This window comes from Zingiber officinale, chromosome 11A (genome assembly GCF_018446385.1).
Source record: "Zingiber officinale cultivar Zhangliang chromosome 11A, Zo_v1.1, whole genome shotgun sequence".
In the NCBI taxonomy this organism is placed as follows: Eukaryota; Viridiplantae; Streptophyta; class Magnoliopsida; order Zingiberales; family Zingiberaceae; genus Zingiber; species Zingiber officinale.
Window position 1 is genome coordinate 77,389,794 of NC_056006.1, and position 23,501 is coordinate 77,413,294.

The 23,501-nt window shown below is 41.3% G+C and overlaps 1 protein-coding gene across 1 annotated transcript; it reads right to left on the reverse strand.

Annotated features, from left to right (window-relative positions):
• Positions 1–280: 280 nt before the first annotated feature.
• On the reverse strand, positions 281–20,404 carry LOC122031484 (protein root UVB sensitive 6-like). The gene is made up of 4 exons (XM_042590595.1): positions 20,281–20,404; positions 10,815–11,173; positions 580–678; positions 281–456 (listed from the first exon to the last, which is right to left on the reverse strand). The coding sequence occupies exons 1-4, from the start codon at positions 20,402–20,404 to the stop codon at positions 298–300; spliced, it is 741 nt and encodes a 246-aa protein (XP_042446529.1). The 3' UTR covers positions 281–297.
• Between the last annotated feature and the right edge of the window lie 3,097 nt (positions 20,405–23,501).

The following is a 23,501-nucleotide window of genomic DNA, read 5'->3' on the forward strand; positions in this document are numbered from 1 at the left end:
GGATGCATCGTTATCTAGTAAAGAATTTTAGAATAGTGTGATGTAATTCTAGATGAAATATAGAACTTTTATGTATCTATATAGTTTTGAGACTGTACATAGATCAAATTCAGAACTTTTATGCATCATTATCATTGAAGACAAAACAAGAAAGAGCAACTTATCAAAAAGAAGGAGCACAATTAAACAACTATTTAAAGCCAACTTTAACATAATTATTTAAACTTAACTTTATATAATTAAACAACTATAACATAATTATTTAAGTCAAGATCATTACATAAGCAATAAGTGAATTCAACATAGACTACTAATTTTTCTGGGAAAAAAAAAAGAATTTACCTTGAGTATCCAATTGATGGCAACAGCACCTGATGCAGCTGTATTTTTGGATACTCCTACAGAGTTTAACAGTGTCCGTGTTGTGAAAACACCCATGGCTCCACCAAAGAAATGCTGAACAACAAAAAGAAACACTAGTGAGGAACTCAAAACAAAAAAGAAATAACAATTTCCTTCATTGCTATAAGAATAAAGTAACAAATGGATTCACACTACTTCAGATAAACTAGTATTTACCTTCAAAGCCCTCCATCTCATATATGGGACATAAGAAGGTGTCACACTGTCAGGAAAACCTTCAGGCACTACATACGATCTTACGAATGACATCAACTCCTGCGTGTGAATGCGTATTTTAGCAATTCAGCATGGATCTACAATAGCCATCTTAAATACACAAAATATAAGTCGTCACTTGCCTTAGGAGTCACAGGAAAAAAATCAACAATACGTTCAGGAATTTAAGCATAAATAACTTATCTTGATCATCACAGAGGTACGTAGGTGAACAAGATGATCCACATTATAGGGGGCAAAAATGAACTAGGACAGCATGGTGAAAGACTAAGGGCAAGCTTCCTCATTTCACAGGATGCATATTGTTCAATATCCGATTTTAGTTTCTACAAAGCCAAGATATTGTTTTGACAAACATTTCTAGGGAAAGCAACCTTGAAAACATCTTCAGTATAATGATTTATGATCTGTCATCTTCCTTAACCTACTGAAGGCAGAGTCTTTCTTTAGAACATCAGAGAACAAGAGACAGTGCCATATAAAAGACATATATAGTCTTGCTTCGTTTCACCAAAAGAGATTGTAAAATACTGGAAAAATGACGAATATTAATAAGGGAATTTTCCAGAATTTTTAGATAATTGGAGATACCTAATCCATTGTAGTTGTGGAAAGGGTTAGGGTTAGTGAGTTAACTCTAATTGAATAATGAAATTATGATTTGGTTTAGTTAATGAAGGCATGATAGAATTAACTAAATTAAATATGGACACAGGACTTTGACGCGAGACGAGTATCTCGGAGTCAGGATTTGGACCATTTTATCGGAGGCGGGTACTTTTGACTTATTGTCTTTGATATGCTTAGTAATGAAAATAATATGTTGCGTTAATTGTGTTCCCTATTTACTTCGGTTAGTCACTGCCCAATACATGTTACCTGTTTGATTGATTGTTTGATTGCATCTCGTATTGGTCTTGTACCTGATCTATCATGCTCATGGGTAGTGATATAACCACGTTTCACATGTTCAGGACCTAGGTTTGATACCTTATTGATCAGTATATCTTGATATGATTCATTCGCTTTTGTGCACATTATGATATGTCCAGAGGTTGGATTAGTATATTACCATGTTTAGTGACATGCACCATTTGCATGATCGCATCGTGCGCGATAGATTGCTCCATTATTGTGAGCACATTGCGGCCATCATTCGGTGCTCCGTTGCGCTCATGGGTAGCGAGATATAGCGTGGTAGCACGTCGCTTGACTCTTCGTGCTCGTTGATCCGCTGGGTAGTGTGGCCAGTGTAGCACGTTAGAGATCCCTCCCGCACGTCACAGTAGGGAGTTGAGAGCATTGCGCTCCCCATTTATGATTTGGGGTAGAGTACGTATGTACTCCGATAGCATCCGTCCACTCGATCACTCATCGGGAGTAGTGTTGCTGAGTGCACGGTTGTCACCCTACCCACTCGGTCCCCTGTTGTTGTGAGTCGGTGGGCGCGAGGGTGACCATGACATTGGCATCATATGCATGATGCATTTCTTTTGTGTTTGTGTTTGTTGCACTTATATGCTGACATTGCTTGGATACCTTGATTGACATGCATATGGTCTTCTATACCTTTCTGACTTTTACCGGGTCCTGGTTAGTACAGATTCTCTCCTGTCTTCTTCGGTTTGTAGTTACCTTTATCTTTATCAGGAGACTGTACGCATGATTAGTGCTAGGTGTTATTTCTTTACTTTGCATATCAATTGTACCTGCTGAGTGTTGGACTCACCCCGCCTCCATTGTTGTTATTTTCAGGTTGATGCTGTCAGGAGGGAGTTCCAGTCGCTAGTCCCCACAGCACGTAGTGCTAGTCCTCTGCTGGGTTGAGTTGTTATTTTATTTTAGTTTTTTTTTATTCTCTATCAGACTTTGTTTTAGTCTTGTTTTGGATTTTTCATATGGATATTGTATGGAATCCTTTCGTTTGATGGACCTTTGATATGATTTGGATTTTATTCTACTATATGCCTGCCTGGACGGCAGAAGAGGTGGGTTCGTCGGTTTTGAGCTTTACGAGTGTAGTGGAGTAGGGTGGATTTCGAGTCAGAGTTTTATTGTTTTGTTTACTATTTTATTAACTGCGTGGTTGTGACAGCCAGAGGCTGAATACTTATATAAACTGCGTGGTGATTGATTTTATTTACTGTTTTTATTCCAGCCGCCTGTGGCTGAGGTATTTATGTATGTAGAAAGTTTCAGATTGTCCGTCGTACAGGGGAGATGCTGCCGAAATTTCTTCGGACAGGGACTCCTCTGGGGCGTGACAATTTAGTGGTATCAGAGCACAGTTATACGATCTTTTGTTTCGTATTTTGGATTTTCGGGATTTATCTGATACCAATTTATTGGTATCAGAGCAGGTTATGGATACCTGCTTTTGGTTTCTGGAGATTTATCGGATACCGGTTGTTGGTATTCTGGATATTTGGGTTAGCCAGGTTTGCGAGTCAAACTTGGCATTATCGGATTTTCGATATGGTTATGTTTCGGATTTCTGTTTCGGATTTATTTGGATTTCCGACGATATGTACGTTCGGAATTTTGAGGTCAAATTGGGGACTGGACAGCGACGGAACATCTCCAGACAGCAAATAGGTATGTTGTTATTTTATGTTGGTTATATTGGTATTGATATCTGTAATTTAATTTAACAGATATGAGACGATCTACTCGTATTGCTGCGAGACGTGGTGCTGGACGACCACGTGCGAGGACCACGGGATCTCTGGATATGCCAGAGATGCCCACTGTTAGTGAGCCTGTCAGTCAGGGACAGACTCAGGATGCAGCGGGAGCATCGGGCTCTCAAATCCCGATAGCTCCTGTAGAGATACCTACTTTGGACACACCGACGGTATCCACTCCTACCTTATTTACAGTACCATCAGGGGTACCATTGGTGTACCCGACATTTGCTCCCAGCACTCTCACCGTATTCGGATGTCACCACCACTTGGATCTGTGTATCCTATACCGATGCTTTGTGCCCCGGTCCTCAGAGGCAGATTGCACCACATGCGGTACCTTTTCCTGTACCATTCCACCACTTTTATTCCCAGGCGGTACCACCACGGCCTATGCTCCGTATATCTGACCTGGAGTTCTTCCTCCGGTTTATTCCGGTACCACCAGTAGTATTCGCTCCATGTTTCCATCGGTTCCTGCGGTACCGTCACACGGATCATCGATATTGTGCATTTGCACGAGCTAGGATTCCAATCGCCGAGTCGATGAAGACTCGTTTCACTCTTTTCCGCGGAGATCTCGATCCGAGTATGGCTTTGTCGTGGATAGAGACTATGGAGCGGACTTTCTTTTATATGGCTTGCTCGTGGGAGAAAGCAGTATGCCTATCATTTACGGATGAAGCAAATGCGTGGATTTCTCATTGTTTATTATTGGCTTAGCGTCTACATGGACCGAGTTCGAGAGGCTTTTGAGAGCCGTTTCTTTCCACCCTATCGGATGGCTCTCGAGCAGATTTTATGAGTCGAGGCGAATAATCGCCCTGTGACCGAGTATATCTTGAATTCCTCCGGTTGGCTCGTTTTGTCGAGTTAGTTGCGGAGGAGAACTCGCATGATGCAGTTTATTCAGGATTGGATGGTTATCTGCATGTATAAACTTGCCGGATTAGGGATTACATCTTACTCGATGCATTGAATCGAGCTTTGATGATAGAGTTAGCTCACAGCATATCCGACAGGAAAGAAAGCATACTGGGCGACTGTCCGAGATCCACGTGACAGGCGCAGAGCGACCTCAGAGGCGCGATGACGGTTAGGTCGAGGTACTTGGGCGCCTCGTAAGGCCTCTAAATCGGCGGTCTTCTTCGTGACGCCCGGTTTTTCCAAGAAGCAACCACCTTCCGGTGATACTCGTGTTTCCGATGTGGTTCGAGACCACATCACTTACTGCACTGAGCAATCGGTTTGTTTTATTGCAACCGCCTGGGCACCAGAGCCGAGATTGTCGGTGAAGGCTCGGCACACCACGGCTCTGAGGGTCGAGGCGAGAGGGGTCTAGTCGGTCAATGTCTCGACGAGGAGGGCGGAGATTCACACCCTCACAGCGTCGGCAGGGAGCAGCTCCGCGGCATTTGGCATGCTTGGGCGAGTACTCGGTGCCTGTAGCACCCAGTTATGCACGGACCTTATTATCCGACTCGGGCGATGTCGAACTCGAGACATCGGCGAGTCAGTCACCATCCTCTCGGTCTTCTCGGCTCATTATCCGGACCACTGGCGACCGCCTGCCCGCAGCCCTCCTCCTCCTCGCCGAGAGGCCGGACGAGTTCATGCTATTACAGAGAGGATGCTCAGGGCCGACGGATCCGTTTTCCGTGACGATTTTCATTTATGCATTCTTCACCGATATTTTGATTGATCTTGGTAGTTCGCATTCTTTTATATCCGTACCTTTATGCGGAGATTGGTAGATTACCCTCTCAGTTAGGTTCGCGATTATTGACTCTCTTTACCGTCCGGTGATACTTTAGACGTCACCAGAGATCGAGAGGTTGCCGTTAGACTTTGGCAACATGGTACTTACGGTAGATCTTCTAGTATTGGAGATGGTCGAGTTTGATATCATTCTTGGCATGGATTGGTGTCTCAATATATCATGCTACCGTTGATTGCCGACGAGGGTGGTCACCTTCCAGCCTTCGAACCAACCCTCGTGGAGTTTCACTGCATCGAGGAGGCATCTCGATTATTTCGCGATTCCAGGAGTTGGCTCTCACTGTCATGGTTTTCTGTTATCGTTGATCGATGCGACGAGAGGATAGTAGTTCAGCCTCTCGACGCGTTCTGTGTCTCGGAGTACCCGGATGTATTTCGGAGGAGCTGCAGTTTGCCTCGGAAGGCGTGGAGTTCGCTATTGAGTGATTCCGGAACCGCAGCCGACATCAAGCTCCGTATCGTATGGCACCAAAAGAGTTGAACGAGTGAAGGTTCAACTCCGTGAGCTTTAGACAGAGGATTCATTCGCCCTAGCGTTTCACCATGGGGTTCTCCAATTCTATTTGTCAAGAAGAAAGGCGGCACCATGAGGTTATGTATTGACTACGGGGAATTCAGTGACCATCGAAATAAATATCCATTACCACGGATCGAGGATTTGTTTGATCAGCTCAGAGGTACTTCAGTGTATTCTAAGATTGATCTGCGATCCGGATATCATCAGGAGAGTCGAGATTCCGATATCCAGAAGATGACTTTCCGTACCGGATACGGTCATTATGAGTTTTTGGTAATGCCATTTGGGCTTACCAATGCTCCAGCCGTGTTTATGGATTTGATGAACCGCATCTTTCTGGAGTATCTGGATCAGTTTGTTATCGTTTTCATTGATGACATATTGGTCTACTCTCGTTCCGAGGAGGAGCATGCACAGCATCTTATCTTCGCATCTTGGAGATTCTTCGACGACATCAACTGTACGTGAAGTTCAGCAAGTGTGCATTCGCTATCCTCAGTTGGGTTTTTGGGACACGTGGTTTCTAGAGGTATTTCGGTTGATCCTCGAAGATCGAGGTCATCACCGGTTGGGAGCAAGAAGTCGCCTTCAGAGATCCCAGCATTTAGGATTGGCTGGATATTACCGACGTTTTGTTGAGGGTTTCTCGCGTATTGCTATGCCACTGACACGTCTTACCCGGAAAGGCGTGAAATTCATATGGTCCGAGGATTGCGAGACCAGCTTTCAGGAGCTGAAGCGGAGATTAGTGTCGGCTCCAGTTTTGGTTTTACCTTCTGGAGAGGATGGATTTGTACTTTACACCGACGCGTCTCTACAGGGTTTGGGCGCTGTTCTGATGCAGCACGGCAGAGTAGTCTCTTATGCTTCTCGTCAGTTGAAGGAGCATGAGAAGAACTACCCAGTTCATGACTTGGAGTTAGCTGCCATCATCTTTGCTCTGAAGTTATGGCGACATCATTTATACGGTATCACATTTGAGATTCTCACTGATCATAAGAGTCTCAAATACATTTTTACTCAGAAGGAGCTTAATCTCCGACAGAGGAGATGGATGGAGTTCCTGAAGGACTACGATTGTACCATTAGCTACCACCCGGGGAAAGCTAATGTGGTTGCAGATGCACTCAGCAGGAAGTCCAGAGGGACTTTGGCTTGCCACCGGACTTCAGTCACGGACTTGATTCAGAGTTTCTCGGAGTTAGATCTTGAGGAGCAGGGACCGACAGAGCAGGGTATTCTTGTTACCATGGTTGCTCAGTCGTCGATCAGGACGAGGATCCGAGAGGCACAGGCCAGTGATCAGCATTTGCAGTTTATTAGCAGTCAGATAGCTTCCGGGCAGCAGACCGAGTTCACACGAGACGAGGAGGGTGTTATATACTTCCGAGGCAGATTATGCGTACCTCAGTCTCATCCGGTCTTACAGGAGCTATTACAGGAGGCACACCGTTCTCGATTTGCGATCCATCCAGGTGGGACCCGTATGTATCGAGACTTGAGGCGTTCCTATTGGTGGAACAGTATGAAGAAAGACATCGCGGATTTCGTAGCTAGATGTCTTGTCTGTCAGCAGGTGAAGGCTGAACACCAGAGACCTGCAGGGTTACTTCAGCGGATTCCTATTCCTGAGTGGAAGTGGGATCACATTACCATGGACTTTGTGGTAGGGTTGCCGAGGACACGACGAGGCCATGACGCGATTTGGGTAATCGTTGATCGATTAACCAAATCCGCGCACTTCTTAGCGATTCGGAGGACTGATCCCCTGGATCGATTGGCAGATCTGTATTGTCGGGAGATTATCAGACTACATGGTGTTCCGTTGAGTATCATTTCGGATAGAGATCCACGGTTTACGTCTCGTTTCTGGCAGAGTCTGCAGCAGGCCTTGGGCACACAGCTCCGTTTCAGTACAACTTTCCATCCACAGACAGATGGACAGTCAGAGCGGACCATTCAGACTTTAGAGGACCTGCTGAGGTCATGTGTTATGGATTTCGGAGGCAGTTGGGAGGACCATCTGCCATTAGTAGAGTTTGCCTACAACAACAGCTTCCATTCGGCTATCCAGATGGCACCGTTCGAGGCGTTGTATGGTAGACCTTGTCGGACACCCGTCCTTTGGGATGAGGTTGGAGAGGCTCAGTTGTTGGGACCTCATAGAGTTCAGCAGGATGCAGAGTTGGTCCGTACTATCAGACGGAGGATGTCAGAGGCGCAGGATCGTCAGAAGAGTTATGCTGATCGGAGACGCAGACCACTAGAGTTCTCTGTTGGCGACCATGTATTTCTACGAGTTTCACCCACGAAAGGGGTGAAGAGATTTGGCCTCAGAGGTAAGCTAGCTCCGCGGTACATTGGTCCCTTCGAGATCTTGGAGAGGATCGGAGCAGTAGCTTACCGACTGGCACTACCACCGTCCCTGTCAGGCGTGCACGATGTATTTCATGTATCCATGCTGAGGAGATATGTACCCGATCCGACGCATGTGCTGGCAGATATCCCAGTTCCAGTTCAGCCTGACATTACATATGAGGAGGTTCCGGTACGGATTCTCGACCGGAAAGAGCGTCAGTTGCGGAACAAGACTATCCGGCTGGTTAAAGTCGGATGGCAGCATCACTCGGACGAGGAGGCTACTTGGGAGCTCGAGGATACTATCCGAGCTCGATATCCCCATCTTTTCACTTGAGGTATGTGATTTATTTACCGTTCAGCATTTATACACTATGTATGTTGTTTGTACTTGCTGATGGTAGATATTGAAATTTGGGGACCAAATTTTTATTAGTGGGGGAGAATGTAAAATACTGGAAAAATGACGAATATTAATAAGGGAATTTTCCAGAATTTTTAGATAATTGGAGATACCTAATCCATTGTAGTTGTGGAAAGGGTTAGGGTTAGTGAGTTAACTCTAATTGAATAATGAAATTATGATTTGGTTTAGTTAATGAAGGCATGATAGAATTAACTAAATTAAATATGGACACAGGACTTTGACGCGAGACGAGTATCTCTTACTTTTGACTTATTGTCTTTGATATGCTTAGTAATGAAAATAATATGTTGCATTAATTGTGTTCCCTATTTACTTCGGTTAGTCACTGCCCAATACATGTTACCTGTTTGATTGATTGTTTGATTGCATCTCGTATTGGTCTTGTACCTGATCTATCATGCTCATGGGTAGTGATATAACCACGTTTCACATGTTCAGGACCTAGGTTTGATACCTTATTGATCAGTATATCTTGATATGATTCATTCGCTTTTGTGCACATTATGATATGTCCAGAGGTTGGATTAGTATATTACCATGTTTAGTGACATGCACCATTTGCATGATCGCATGCTGTGCGATAGATTGCTCCATTATTGTCGAGCACATTGCCAGTTTCATCACTGTTCGGTGCTCCGTTGTGACGCTCATGGGTAGCGAGATATAGCGTGGTAGCACGTCGGTTTGACTCTTCCGCTCGTTGATCCGCTCGGGGTAGTGTGTGTGCAGAGCACGTTAGAGATCCCTCACGAGTTGAGAGCATTCGCTCCCCATTTATGATTTGGGGTAGAAGTATGTGTCAGCATCCGTCCACTCGATCACTCATGAGTAGTGGCGGCTGGAGCGTGCCACTTGTCCTGTCTTGTGACTGGCGTCAGGGGTGACCATGACATTGGCATCATATGCATGATGCATTTTTTGTGTTTGTGTTTGTTGCACTTATATGCTGCACATTGCTTGGATACCTTGATTGACATGCATACAGGTCTTCTATACCTTTCTACCGGGTCCTTGTTAGTACAGATTCTCTCCTGTCTTCTTTGGTTTGTAGTTACCTTTATCTTTATCGAGACGCATGATTAGTGCTAGGTGTTATTTCTTTACTTTGCATATCAATTGTACTGCTGAGTGTTGGACTCACCCGCCTCCATTGTTGTTATTTTCAGTTGATGTTGTCGGAGGGAGTTCCAGTCGCTAGTCCCCACAGCACGTAGTGCTAGTCCTCTGCTGGGTTGAGTTGTTATTTTATTTTAGTTTTTTTTTATTCTCTATCAGACTTTGTTTTAGTCTTGTTTTGGATTTTTCATATGGATATTGTATGGAATCCTTTCGTTTGATGGACCTTTGATATGATTTGGATTTTATTCTACTATATGCCTGCCTGGACGGCAGAAGAGGTGGGTTCGTCGGTTTTGAGCTTTACGAGTGTAGTGGAGTAGGGTGGATTTCGAGTCAGAGTTTTATTGTTTTGTTTACTATTTTATTAACTGCGTGGTCGTGGCAGCCAGAGGCTGAATACTTATATAAACTGCGTGGTGATTGATTTTATTTACTGTTTTTATTCCAGCCGCCTGTGGCTGAGGTATTTATGTATGTAGAAAGTTTCAGATTGTCCGTCGTACAGGGGAGATGCTGCCGAAATTTCTTCGGACAGGGACTCCTCTGGGGCGTGACAGAGCAGGGCCGGTCAGCTTCCTCCTTTCTCCCAAGTCCGATTTCTCTGTGCCCTTCTTCCTCTCTGCCGCGTCTTGGCACAGCGCCGATCGCCTCTCCCTCCGCCCGGAGCAGCGCTGCCGCCGGCCTTCCTCAGCCCTAGAGCTTTCCCTCCGATCGTCGAGCAGAGCTTCTGCCCTAGCCGAGCGCCTTCGATTACTGCCGCCGGCACCTCTTTCATTCCGAGCAGTGCAGATTTGATCTAGGGCTCGAGTTCGGTGGCACATCTCTCCCCTTTTGTCAATTCAGTCACGTACGTTTACTGTGATAGTGCTGAATTGGGATTACCGGTGGCCGGATTTGGAGGTAGATTTTCCTTGTATATTTGGATTTAGTAGTAGGGTGTTATCCTTGCTAAATCTGCCAACCAAACTGAGTTGTGCAGGGATATCGTCACTTCCGGCCAGATTCGAGGAAAAACTGTAGCTTGTTGCTGGAATCAATACTGTCCCACTGTTTCTTGGTGAGTTTTGGATAGAAGTAAGAGCATTGTTATTAGAATAAATATAGATTACATGGTTAGGTATCAAGTTCATGTATTAATCTGACACAATTTGATTGTAGAAAGTTTCAGATTGTCCGTCGTACAGGGGAGATGCTGCCGAAATTTCTTCGGACAGGGACTCCTCTGGGGCGTGACAGAGATTAAAATCAATGCAGAGACGAATTGAAGCAAAAGAATGCTCAGAGATGTCACCTCCAAGGGATCCACGGGGCTCTGCATCGGGACGGCGCGCAGAGACGGTCCCTTCCGCGCCTTAGTTCCGGGCGGGCATTCCACGTCGTCCAGCACATAACTCCACCTCCTCCCGTCGATCTCCTCGCAGCAGAGGACCCTGAGCGCGGCGAGGGTGAGGTCGAGGCTAGGGTCGACTGTCGCCCCGAACTTGACCTCGGTCTGGATCCGGTCGTCCCGCAGCGGCAGAGCGGTGGGTGAGGCGAGGGTGGCGACAAGTTGGCGCAGACGGCGTCGCGGACGATGTCGCGGGCCTCGAGGCTGGGCGAGGGCTTCAATGGAACCGGAGCCATGGTCAGATCGAGGCGGCGGATTGGGCGCTAGAAGAGTGAGGAAGGGGGGATTTAGAGGGCGAGAGTAGAGGGGTCGCCTCGGTTGTGTCACCGGCGATTTTGGGGACGAATTCCTGGATTCGTCCCTGATTTTGGGACGAATCCTGGATTCGTCCCAGGTTTAAGAAAAATTAAAATTAAAATAAAATCATTCGGAAGGCCTAAATATTGATCTAACGATCTCGGAATTTCATGAAACAAGTTTCTTTGGGTTCCTAATTTTCTCATGATCTTAAAAATATCCTCATCCATAATTTTAATCTCATATATTTAGTGTAGTGATTTTTTAACCCGAATTTGACCTAATTCAGGTAAAAAAAAAATACGAAACTCAATATATTATTTTAAAATTAAGGATGATGATATATTTATGATTAAGGGGAAGTTAGAAACTTATAGACTCTTGTTTCATAAAATTCTGACATCTGTAGACTAATATTTTAAGTTTTAAACACATATTCAAACATGCCTTAAACGCTAACATATTTAATTAATACTAAACTATCTATGTTTCACTAAATATGGACCTAACGATCTCGGAATTTCATGAAACAAGTTTCTACGGGTTCCTAATTTTCTTGTGATCTTAAAAATATCCTCATCCATAATTTTAACATATTATATTAAGTGCGGTAAATTTTTTATTACGAATTAGGTCATATTCATGTTAAAAAATCACCACACTCAATATATTAGGTTAAAATTTAGATTTAGGATATTTTTAAGATCACGAGAAAATTAGAAACCCATAGAAACTTGTTTCATGAAATTCGGAGATCGTTAAGTCCATATTTAGGCCTTCCGAATGATTTTTATTTTAATTTTAATTTTTTTTAAATCTGGGACGAATCCAGGATTTGTCCCAAATTTTGGGACGAATTCCTGGATTCGTCCCTGATTTTGGGACGAATCCAGGTTTCGTCCCAGATTTAAGAAAAATTAAAATTAAAATAAAAGTCATTCGGAAGGCCTAAATATGGACCTAACAATCTCGGAATTTCATGAAACAAGTTTCTTTGGGTTCCTAATTTTCTCATGATCCTAAAAATATCCTCATCCATAATTTTAATATATTATATTCAGTGCGGTAAATTTTTTATTACGAATTAGGTCATATTCATGTTAAAAAATCACCACACTCAATATATTAGGTTAAAATTTAGATTTAGGATATTTTTAAGATCATGAGAAAATTAGGAACCCAAAGAAACTTGTTTCATGAAATTCCGAGATCGTTAGGTCCATATTTAGTGAAACATAGATATTTTAATTTTAATTAATATTTTAGCGTTTAACGCATGTTCGAATACGGATTCGTCCCTGATTTTGGGACGAATCCAGGATTCGTCCCTGATTTTGGGACGAATCCAGGATTCGTCCCAAAGTTTGGGACGAATCATGGATTCGTCCCAGATTTAAGAAAAATTAAAATAAAAATAAAAGTCATTCGGAAGGCCTAAATATTGATCTAACGATCTCGGAATTTCATGAAATAAGTTTCTTTGGGTTCCTAATTTTCTCATGATCTTAAAAATATCCTCATCCATAATTTTAATCTCATATATTTAGTGTGGTGATTTTTTAACCCGAATTTGACCTAATTCAGGTAAAAAAAAACACGAAACTCAATATATTATTTTAAAATTAAGGATGAGAATATATTTATGATTAAGGGGAAGTTAGAAACTTATAAACTCTTGTTTCATGAAATTCTGACTTCTGTAGACCTATATTTTAAGTTTTAAACACATATTCAAACATGCCTTAAACGCTAACATAGCTTAATTAATACTAAACTATCTATGTTTCACTAAATATGGACCTAACGATCTCGGAATTTCATGAAACAAGTTTCTACGGGTTCTAATTTTCTCATGATCTTAAAAATATCCTCATCCATAATTTTAACATATTATATTAAGTGCGGTAAATTTTTTATTATGAATTAGGTCATATTCATGTTAAAAAATCACCACACTCAATATATTAGGTTAAAAATTAGATTTAGGATATTTTTAAGATCACGAGAAAATTAGGAACCTATAGAAACTTGTTTCATGAAATTCGGAGATCGTTAGGTCCATATTTAGCCCTTCCGAATGATTTTTATTTTCTTTTTAATTTTTCTTAAATCTGGGACGAATCCAGGATTCTTCCCTGATTTTGGGACGAATTTTGGGACGAATCCTGGATTCGTCCCAGATTTAAGAAAAATTAAAAAGAAAATAAAAATCATTCAGAAGGCCTAAATATGGACCTAACGATCTCCGAATTTCATGAAATAAGTTTGTATGGGTTCCTAATTTTCTCGTGATCTTAAAAATATCCTCATCCATAATTTTAATATATTATATTCAGTTCGGTAAATTTTTTATTATGAATTAGGTCATATTCATGTTAAAAAATCACCATACTCAATATATTAGGTTAAAATTTAGATTTAGAATATTTTTAAGATCATGAGAAAATTAGGAACCCAAAGAAACTTATTTCATAAAATTCAGAGATTGTTAGGTCCATATTTAGGCCTTCCGAATGATTTTTATTTTTATTTTAATTTTTCTTAAATCTGGGACGAATCCAGGATTCGTCCCAAATTTTGGGATGAATTTCTGGATTCGTCCCTGATTTTGGGACGAATCCAGGATTTGTCCCAAATTTTGGGACGAATCCTGGATTCGTCCCAGATTTAAGAAAAATTAAAATTAAAATAAAAATTATTCGGAAGGCCTAAATATGGACCTGACGATCTCGGAATTTCATGAAACAAGTTTTTTTGGGTTTCTAATTTTCTCATGATCTTAAAAATATCCTCATCCATAATTTTAATCTCATATATTTAGTGTGGTGATTTTTTAACCCGAATTTGACCTAATTCAGGTAAAAAAAAACACGAAACTCAATATATTATTTTAAAATTAAGGATGAGGATATATTTATGATTAAGGGGAAGTTAGAAACTTATAAACTCTTGTTTCATGAAATTCTGACTTCTGTAGACCTATATTTTAAGTTTTAAACACATATTCAAACATGCCTTAAACGCTAACATAGCTTAATTAATACTAAACTATCTATGTTTCACTAAATATGGACCTAACGATCTCGGAATTTCATGAAACAAGTTTCTACGGGTTCTAATTTTCTCATGATCTTAAAAATATCCTCATCCATAATTTTAACATATTATATTAAGTGCGGTAAATTTTTTATTACGAATTAGGTCATATTCATGTTAAAAAATCACCACACTCAATATATTAGGTTAAAATTTAGATTTAGGATATTTTTAAGATCACGAGAAAATTAAGAACCCATAGAAACTTGTTTCATGAAATTCGGAGATCGTTAGGTCCATATTTAGCCCTTCCGAAATATTTTTATTTTCTTTTTAATTTTTCTTAAATCTGGGACGAATCCAGGATTCGTCCCAAAGTTCGTCCCAAAATTTGGGACGAATCCTGGATTCGTCCCAGATTTAAGAAAAATAAAAAATAAAATAAAAATCATTCGGAAGGCCTAATATGGACCTAACGATCTCGGAATTTTATGAAACAAGTTTTTTTGGGTTTCTAATTTTCTCGTGATCTTAAAAATATCCTCATCCATAATTTTAATATATTATATTCAGTGCGGTAAATTTTTTATTACGAATTAGGTCATATTCATGTTAAAAAATCACCACACTCAATATATTAAGTTAAAATTTAGATTTAGGATATTTTTAAGATCATGAAAAAATTAGGAACCCATAGAAACTTGTTTCATAAAATTCCGAGATCGTTAGGTACATATTTAGGCCTTCCGAATGATTTTTATTTTATTTTTTATTTTTCTTAAATTTGGGACGAATCTTGGATTCGTCCCTAAATCTGGGACGAATCCAGAAGTTCATCCCAGAATTTGGGACGAATCCAGGATTCGTCCCAGAATTTGGGACGAATCCAGGATTCGTCCCAAATTTAAGAAAAATAAAAAATAAAAGAAAATTTATTTTGGAAGGCTTAAATATGGACCTAACGATCTCGGAATTCTATGAAACAAGTTTCTATGGATTTCTAATTTTCTCATGATCTTAGAAATATCTTCATCCATAATTTTAACATACTATATAAAAGCGGTGAATTTTTTATTATGAATTAGGTCAACTTCGGGTTAAAAAATCACCCTACTAAATATATGAGGTTAAAATTATGGATGGAGATATTTTTAAGATCATGAGAAAATTAGAAACTCATAGAAACTTGTTTCATAAAATTCTGAGATCGTTAGACCCATATTTAGGCCTTCCAAATGATTTGTCTTTTATTTTTTATTTTTCTTAAATCTGGGATGAATCCTGGATTCGTCCCAAAATCTGGGACGAATCCTAGATTCGTCCCAAAATCTGGGACGAATCCTGGATTCGTCCCAAAATCTGGGACGAATCCTGGATTCGTTCCAAAATCTGGGACGAATTCTAGATTCGTCCCAGATTTTGGGACGAATTTTGCAACGAAAATAATATTCGTTGGAAATATGCGACGAAAATGTTTGTTGCAGATTTCGTTTCTAATTTGGATCAAATTTTTTTTTTGTTGCCAAAATTGTTGCGATTTTGGGACGAAAATTTTTTGTCCCAAACTTTCGTCCCTAAATTATTATTTTTTTGTAGTGTAACCAAGTAAATTTGATTGTATTCCACTATAGAAGATTCAAAGTCATAAATTACCTCTCTCGGTTGAAACTCTTATTTGAGACTTGAAACTTATTTATAATTTTTATTTATGTAGGAGATGGTTGAAAAATTAATTTTCGTAATCAATAAATTAAATAGAGATAGGATAACTATTTTGTGAGTAGATCGTCGTAAACTAATATTTTAAGTGAATGAGAAATTAATATTTAAAATTATTTGAGTAATGAAGGATTGATTTAATATGATTAAATAAAAATTTTAGCTCGCACATGAGTTGAGTCATATGTGAAAACACGGACGCTAACTTGTTATGCATGAATGATGCATGAATGTTCTGCAGGAAACCATCCAGGAATGTGAAATAAAAATTAATTTTTAAAATTTGACTACAGAAGAATTCATTAATAAATATATTAATTGACTAATTAAAAGATTATTTTATTAATAAAAAGATTAATCCATTCAAGGTTGTAATATTAATTTATCATTTGATTAATTAAATTAAAATTTGATTAATTTAATTTATTAAATAATTATTCATGTCTTTTCACTACTTAAGAGTGCTCTTCATCTTTTTGATAATCTTTAATCCCTAAAAACAATAAGGAACAACTCTAGTCAATTTTAAGTTATAAAATCTTATGTTGAGCGTTTTTTTTTTTTTAAGACTTCTAAAGTTCTAAAGTTCACCCTAAATGCTAGGTACAATGGTAACATGCTTCCACAATTAATTTTAAGACATCTAAAATTCACCTTAAATGCTACAATGGTAACATGCTTCCACAATTAATTTTAAAACATCTAAAGTTCACCTTAAATACTAGGTACAATGGTAACATGCTTTCACAATTAATTTTAAGACATCTAAAGTTCATCTTAAATGCTAGGTACAATGATAACATGCTTCCACAGTTATGACATACTGTAAATTAATTTTTTATGGTGGAAAGAACATCCTAGATGGATGATTACAGAATGATTCGTAGTTTATACTTTTTGATTAATTCTGATGATTTATAAAAAATTTTAGTGGAGTCTAAAATTAATATATTTGAAAAGTTGAATATTTAGATTATAAAAAAAAACCGCCTTACGTGCTTAGACAGGATAATATTATTTTAAGAAAAAAAATTAGCTTCATATGTATCTTAAAACTTTTATTTGTAGATATAAGGGGTGTGTTAATCAAAAAGTAACTTGGCGATTGGTAGAATTAAATTGATAATAATAAAAAAAATATATATGTTTATTATTTAAAAAATATCTTGATAATCAAATAGATTTATAAAAAATATAAATGAGATAAAATCCATCTCACCGTATTAAACTCTATTGAGTCAGACCACCTATTTATTGTTGACATGATTGACGGAACTGATATCCACCTCTCAATTCCCGTACAATAACTTCTAAATAAATCATGGATGCAGCCATACCCTATCTACTACTGTCTTCATGAGCTTGACCCGTCATGTCACACGTTTAGCATTGACCTTGACTTGTAAACACTCATTATATTCGGAAACTGCACTTGTTTCAATTCCATTCATGTTCAACGCCGCCACCTTGCTCAACGCTTTCCTGAATTATTGTACTATCATTAGTTTTTGTGTTTGGTAAACATCACAATTGATTTAATTTGGACGCAGACATTCTCGTTATCCAGTTTTGAGGAAACTACGGGGCATGTCATCGACGCCAAATTACACGAGTCCGAGATGCAAATAATCAACTATTCCCCAGAAGGTCATTGATTCGTTAGCATCAGTGGTTAGGCATCAGAATATAATCCCCATGTCCAGGACTCAATTTCAGTATAGACTAGAAAAATATTACCAAAAAGAGTTTCGACTATCTAACAAGATTGATTCATTTCTGATGCCGATGGACATGGCTCAACCGCATACTCCCCGTAGATCCAAATTTGAGAGAACTCCTACTTTCCTGCACCTGACTTAAGCTTTAGAAAAATCACTTCCTAAAACTCCATCTATCACTTCAAAATTTTCAACTTATAACCAACCTAAACCTAATGAGTCTCACAAAAACTAAAATATTTATTAGTCCTCACTCTAAGATCCATAGAAGCCAACACAACTTCTTGGCTAGATTTGTTAACCAAACGAAACAGTACTTTCTCATTAGGTCCTCATCGTTTAGAAGAGATCATTGATGTTGATAAGGATTTAACCATCTTTTCAAATGAGCAATTAAATACTTTAAATCTCTAAAAATTATATAACCAAGGGATTTTACATTTCTCTACTTCTATGTATAGACATCACAGGCAAAAATATCTTCATCTTCCTGACGGAGTAGTCGTTAAACTTAGTTTAATGATTGAAGAAGCCATGAAAACCCTAGATATGTGAAAACATAATTATACATCTGAGACTTATTGTGTTTGGTGTATGATGCGGTGATAAAGGGAGGCAACTAAGTGTCGATAAAACGACGGAGATAGCAACAGATGTGGAGGTCAAAGTCAAGGAGGTTAACGGTAGAGAAGTCGAGCGGATCTCTCCTATAGTGGTCGATCGGGCGTGTATTGCCCGGCCGACAAAGGGTCGGTCCAAGCAAAGTGCCTGTTTAGTCAAGATCACTAGACGGTCATCATGAAGCGAAGGAGCATGCAGACGACCGGAGCATTAGCTCAGTCGGGTGAAAACAAACCATCGAGACTTGTTAGCACACAGAGAAGTAGCCAAGTCCGTCCAAGCAGAGGAGTACTTAGTCAAGCGGCTATCCTGCTTGGCTGAGTAGATGGATCACTGATGTATCCTTCTAGGAGATAGCGTCGTTGATACAAGACATGCTCAATAGGTGGATCGTACGATAGAAGTTTCTACTGTCTTGTCAGGGATATGCATGCCCTGTTAAGATATGGTGTCATAGGTACTTTCCTGATAGGTCATTTCATAGGACAAATGGAAGAACGTGTCCATGACCAATTGAAGAATGTGTCTATGTCTCAAGAAGCGTGCACATCGCCCACCAGGGCACTATATAAAGGGGAGTCCATACACCGGTAGAGGTACACATTATTCACTATTCATGCTAGTGTCTACTCTTGCTTCATATTTTTCCTCTTCCCGGTGGCTGACTTGAGTGTCAGAGTGCCAACGCTGGGGACCCCTTCCCTGGCTTGACATTGACATTTCTTGTGCTTGCAGAGCAGAGCGAGGTCTACACCCAGTCAACATGACAGCCACATCCCTAGTCAGCCATCTCCACGATTTTCAAATAAGATCATATTGGCGCCATCTGTGGGAACATAGCCTGCATCTGAAATGTGAAGATGAAGGATGCTGGATGATTCACCATGGTGACTTTGACAAAGGAGATTGATATGCTAATACAAGCTTGAGTGGCAAAAATGGTGGAGCAACGGCCATAGGCACTGGCTGAGCGCTAGGAACAAGAGTCTGCAACCTCAGTAGAGGGTCATCAAGGCAGATATGGAGACTGAGCAGATCATGTACTCATTCGGGGACAGAGTAAGAAGCTGACCGACTCGTACAGATACGCGCCCAATGCGTCGATCCCCTTCCATCGGGCACTATTCCATACTCCATCAAAGGAGCTAGGCTGAGCAGATAGGGAACGAGAATCCTCTTCGGACGATGCACCCGTTAGAGATCCGTGAAAAGGGAAAGCACCAAGGAATGATGATTCGCCTGAGCGGATCAATCAATAATTCTCTTGAGGGATCTTGGATGACCCTCTGCCAAAGCACTACACCCCTTGACGATCAGGGAGTACAATGGAATGACCGATCCTAATGACCATTTGACTAAGTTTGATAGCACGGCCACACTTCATCAGTATACCGACGGGGTGAAGTGTCGGGTCTTTAGTGTCGGGTCTTCCTCATGATCCTCTCCGGATCGGCGTAACACTGGTTCAAGAGATTATCGAGTGGATCAATTCATAGCTTCAAAAACTTTTGAGCAACATTCTTACATAACTTCATCAGCAACTACCACTATTAGAAGACGAGCGTTAACCAATTCGCATTAAAGCATGGACCCAAGGAGGCATTGAGGGCCTACATCAAGCGCTTCAACCAGGTGGACTAGGGGCTTACTGAAGGAGAGTTCTTCTACTCATTCATCTGAAGGCTGCCAAAGGACTTCGACCATCTGTGGAGTACATAAACGTGGAAGAGGCCCAAGCAGCAAGAAGAAAGGAGGCGCCTACCGAGCCTGCAGTAGCGCCTGAACGGCGACCACCTAGTAGCCATCAACCGCCCAAGGGGCTCTGATCAGGAGGAGCACAGCAACACCAAGAGACAAAAACACACACCGTGTAGCATGTGGAAGTTAGTCGCCCAAAAGCTGTAAAAGGAAAATCATGGACGCCACTGTTTTGCTCCTTCCACCAGTCAATGACACGCAACACGCGCGACTGCTACGACCTGATGCCAATAGCGAGCAGACTAGCTCCACGAGGATATCACAGTCGATCACCATCTCTTGATCGATGGCATAGGCGCCGATCAGCCAGGTGAAGGGATGAAGAAAGAACGACGATCGAACCATGCCATCGTCGGGCCCAAAGAAGAAATAGCACAAGTCCCGCCCGAGCTTTTGCTGAACCGAGCCAACCCTCAGCTTGAGAAGAAGAGAACCAAAATAATGCCGCTTGAAGAGAGATTGGAATGATCGCCAGTGGGCCGACTAGCGGTGACTCAAACCTAGCAAGGAAGTTGCATGCTCAGCGACTAGAAATACATGCTGTTGGATGCAGTAGGGAGAAGGTCGATGGGCTTGAGATTAGCTTCGACCCCGAGACTTAGAAGGAGTGAAAATTTCTCACGACGATGTCTTGATCATCCAGGCGATAATCGCTAACTATACCCTTTACCGAACTTTTGTTGATACAGGTAGCTCGGTGAATATAATATTCAAGGAGGAGTTTGATCAGTTGTAAATTGACCGAAGGGAGTTGTAGCCAATGACGACTCCACTTTACGGGTTCACAAGCAATGAAGTATTGCCGATCGACTAGGCTCGGCTAGCTATATTACTCAAAGAGGAGCTACTCAAGAGAACAAGGACCACAAACTTCATTATGGAGGGCGTATCATCTGCCTACAATGTTATATTAGGCCGATCTATCCTTAATGAGTTTTGAGTGGTGGTGTTCACTTTCTACCAGAAAATCAAGTTTTCAGTGGACAACGAGGTGGGTGAAGTTAAAGGCGACCAGTTGGCCGCTCGGTGATGCTATGTCAAGATAGTCAAGTCCGAAGCAAGAGCTGCGCGGAAGGCCCTGCGCTTGGAAGTGAACTCTATCAAGGAACAACCTCCCGCACTGGTCTATGAGGAAAAGGAGGAAGTCCATATTCATCCTAGCCGATCGGAGGCCACAACCTTCATGGCCTCCGACCTAACAAAGGAAAAGAAGGCAGAGCTGGTCACCTGCCTTAGATGAAATTACGATTTGTTCGCATGGTCGACCCACGAGCTCTTGGGCATCTCACCAAGTGTAGCCCAGCACGAGCTTCACGTCCGACTGAGCTAGAACAGTGGAAGAGGGACTTCAGTGTGGAGCAGAACTAGATCATCCAAGTGGAGATAGAAAAACTTTTGGAAGTCGGTCACATCCGTGATGTTTAGTTTCTGAGCTAGTTTGCCAACGTCATGCTGGTATCCAAGCTGGGTAACAAATGGTGAATCTGAATCGACTTCTGTGACATGAACAAGTCTTGCCCAAAAGACTTCTATCCTCTTCCCAGGATAGATCAGATGGTGGACTCCACAGTGAGTTGCGATCTGATCTACGTGCTCGATGCGTTCCAAGGTTACCACCAAGTGCTGCTCTCCAGAGAGGATCAAGAGAAGGTCAGCTTCATCACTGTCGATGGAACTTACTGCTACAACGTCATGCTGTTCAGATTGGAGAATGTCGGTGCCACTTACTAGAGGCTGATTAACAAGGTTTCCTGATGGTAGATCGGTTGTAACATGGAGATATATCTTGATGACATATTAATAAAATCCTTCCAAGCTTCTGTTCTTTGTGTAAACATCGAAGAATCTTGCTGAACCCTGAGGGCGTATGGAATAAAGCTAATCCAAACAAGTGCTTATTCAGAGTAAAGAGTGGCTGCTTCCTCCGATACATCATCACCAAACGGGGAATTGAGGCGAATCCGAGCAAGGTGAAGGCATTACAAGACATGCCCTCGCCCCGCAACTTGAAGGATGCCTCAATGGTTGACTGGACGGATTACTGCCCTATCATGATTCATCTCTAAATTGTCCAATCAGAGTCATCCATTCTTCAAGATCTTACGCCGAGTGACTAAGTTCCAGTGGGATGAGGATGCGACAAGGCACTTGAAGAGCTAAAGAAGTATCAGACCTCCTTGCCTATATTGGCTAAGCCCATCACTGGCGACCCGCTATGGATTTACTTGTCATCCACCGAGTATGCTATTGGCTTAGTGTTGGTAAGGTAAAATGGCCATGAGCAACAACCTCTATATTTCCTAAGTCATATTAAAAGATGCAGAGTCCTGCTACACCAGTCTTGAAAAATTGGGTTACGCGCTAGTACTCACCGCTCGGAGACTCTGTCTGTACTTTCTATCACATCTGATCATCATGATAACCAACAATGCCTTGGGAAGAGTCTTCTTTAACCTAGAAGTATCCAAACGGCTGATCAAATAGACAACTGAGCTGGGCGAGTTTGATATACAATATCAGTTCCAGACGATGATCAAGGCCTAGGCCTTAGCTGATTTTATCATTGATGTCCAGAACGTTGAGCTGGACGTGACTTGGAAAATATATGTAGATGAATTGTTCACTCGATAAGGTAGTGGGATCGTCATTCTCTTAATTTTGTCATGAGAGGATAGGATGCAATTGTCCATGCGGTTAGATTATCAAGCTACAAATAATGAAGTCGAGTACGAGACCCTAATAGCCGACTTGTAGGCAGTTCGGCATGTCGGAGTGGCAAAAGTCCTCATCCACTTGGATTCTTAGTTGGCCGCTCAGTAATTATTGGGGACGTTCGAAATAAGCAGCTCCCAAGTCAGGCTATATGCAGAAGCTTTGGAGAAGTTGAAGGCAAGCTTTCAAGAAGTTGTTATACAGAAGATCCCCCGATCAGATAACTAGGCGGAAGACAAGCTGGCTAAGTTAGCCAGTTCATTATCGCTGGTCATGATAAGTTAGCCGATCAAGCGAGTATCACTAGTGTCCCACATCGATAGGATGGAAGGAATAACCTTTCCAAGCGACTGGAGGACCCTATTGATATATTTTCTCCGATCGAGTAACGCTCCAACTGATCAGGAAGGAGCTCGCCTGTTGAAGAAGAGGGCTGGGCGGTTCACTCTGGTTGAAGACCAGCTATATAAAAGAGTTTTCTCAAGGGCGTTGTTCAAGTGTGTCAGAATTGAGGACGTCAAATACATCCTTCAAGAAGTGCATCAAGCTCTTGTGGAAGTCATTCGGGCGGCTGATCTCTGGCCCGAAAGATCCTGTTGGCGGGATATTTTTGCTCTACATTGAAAGATGATGCCACTCGGGCAGTGGCCACTTACTTGTTCTGTCAAAAATATCATAACATCTAGCACTGACCGACCAAGAAGATGAAGGCATCTATGATGTCTTGGTC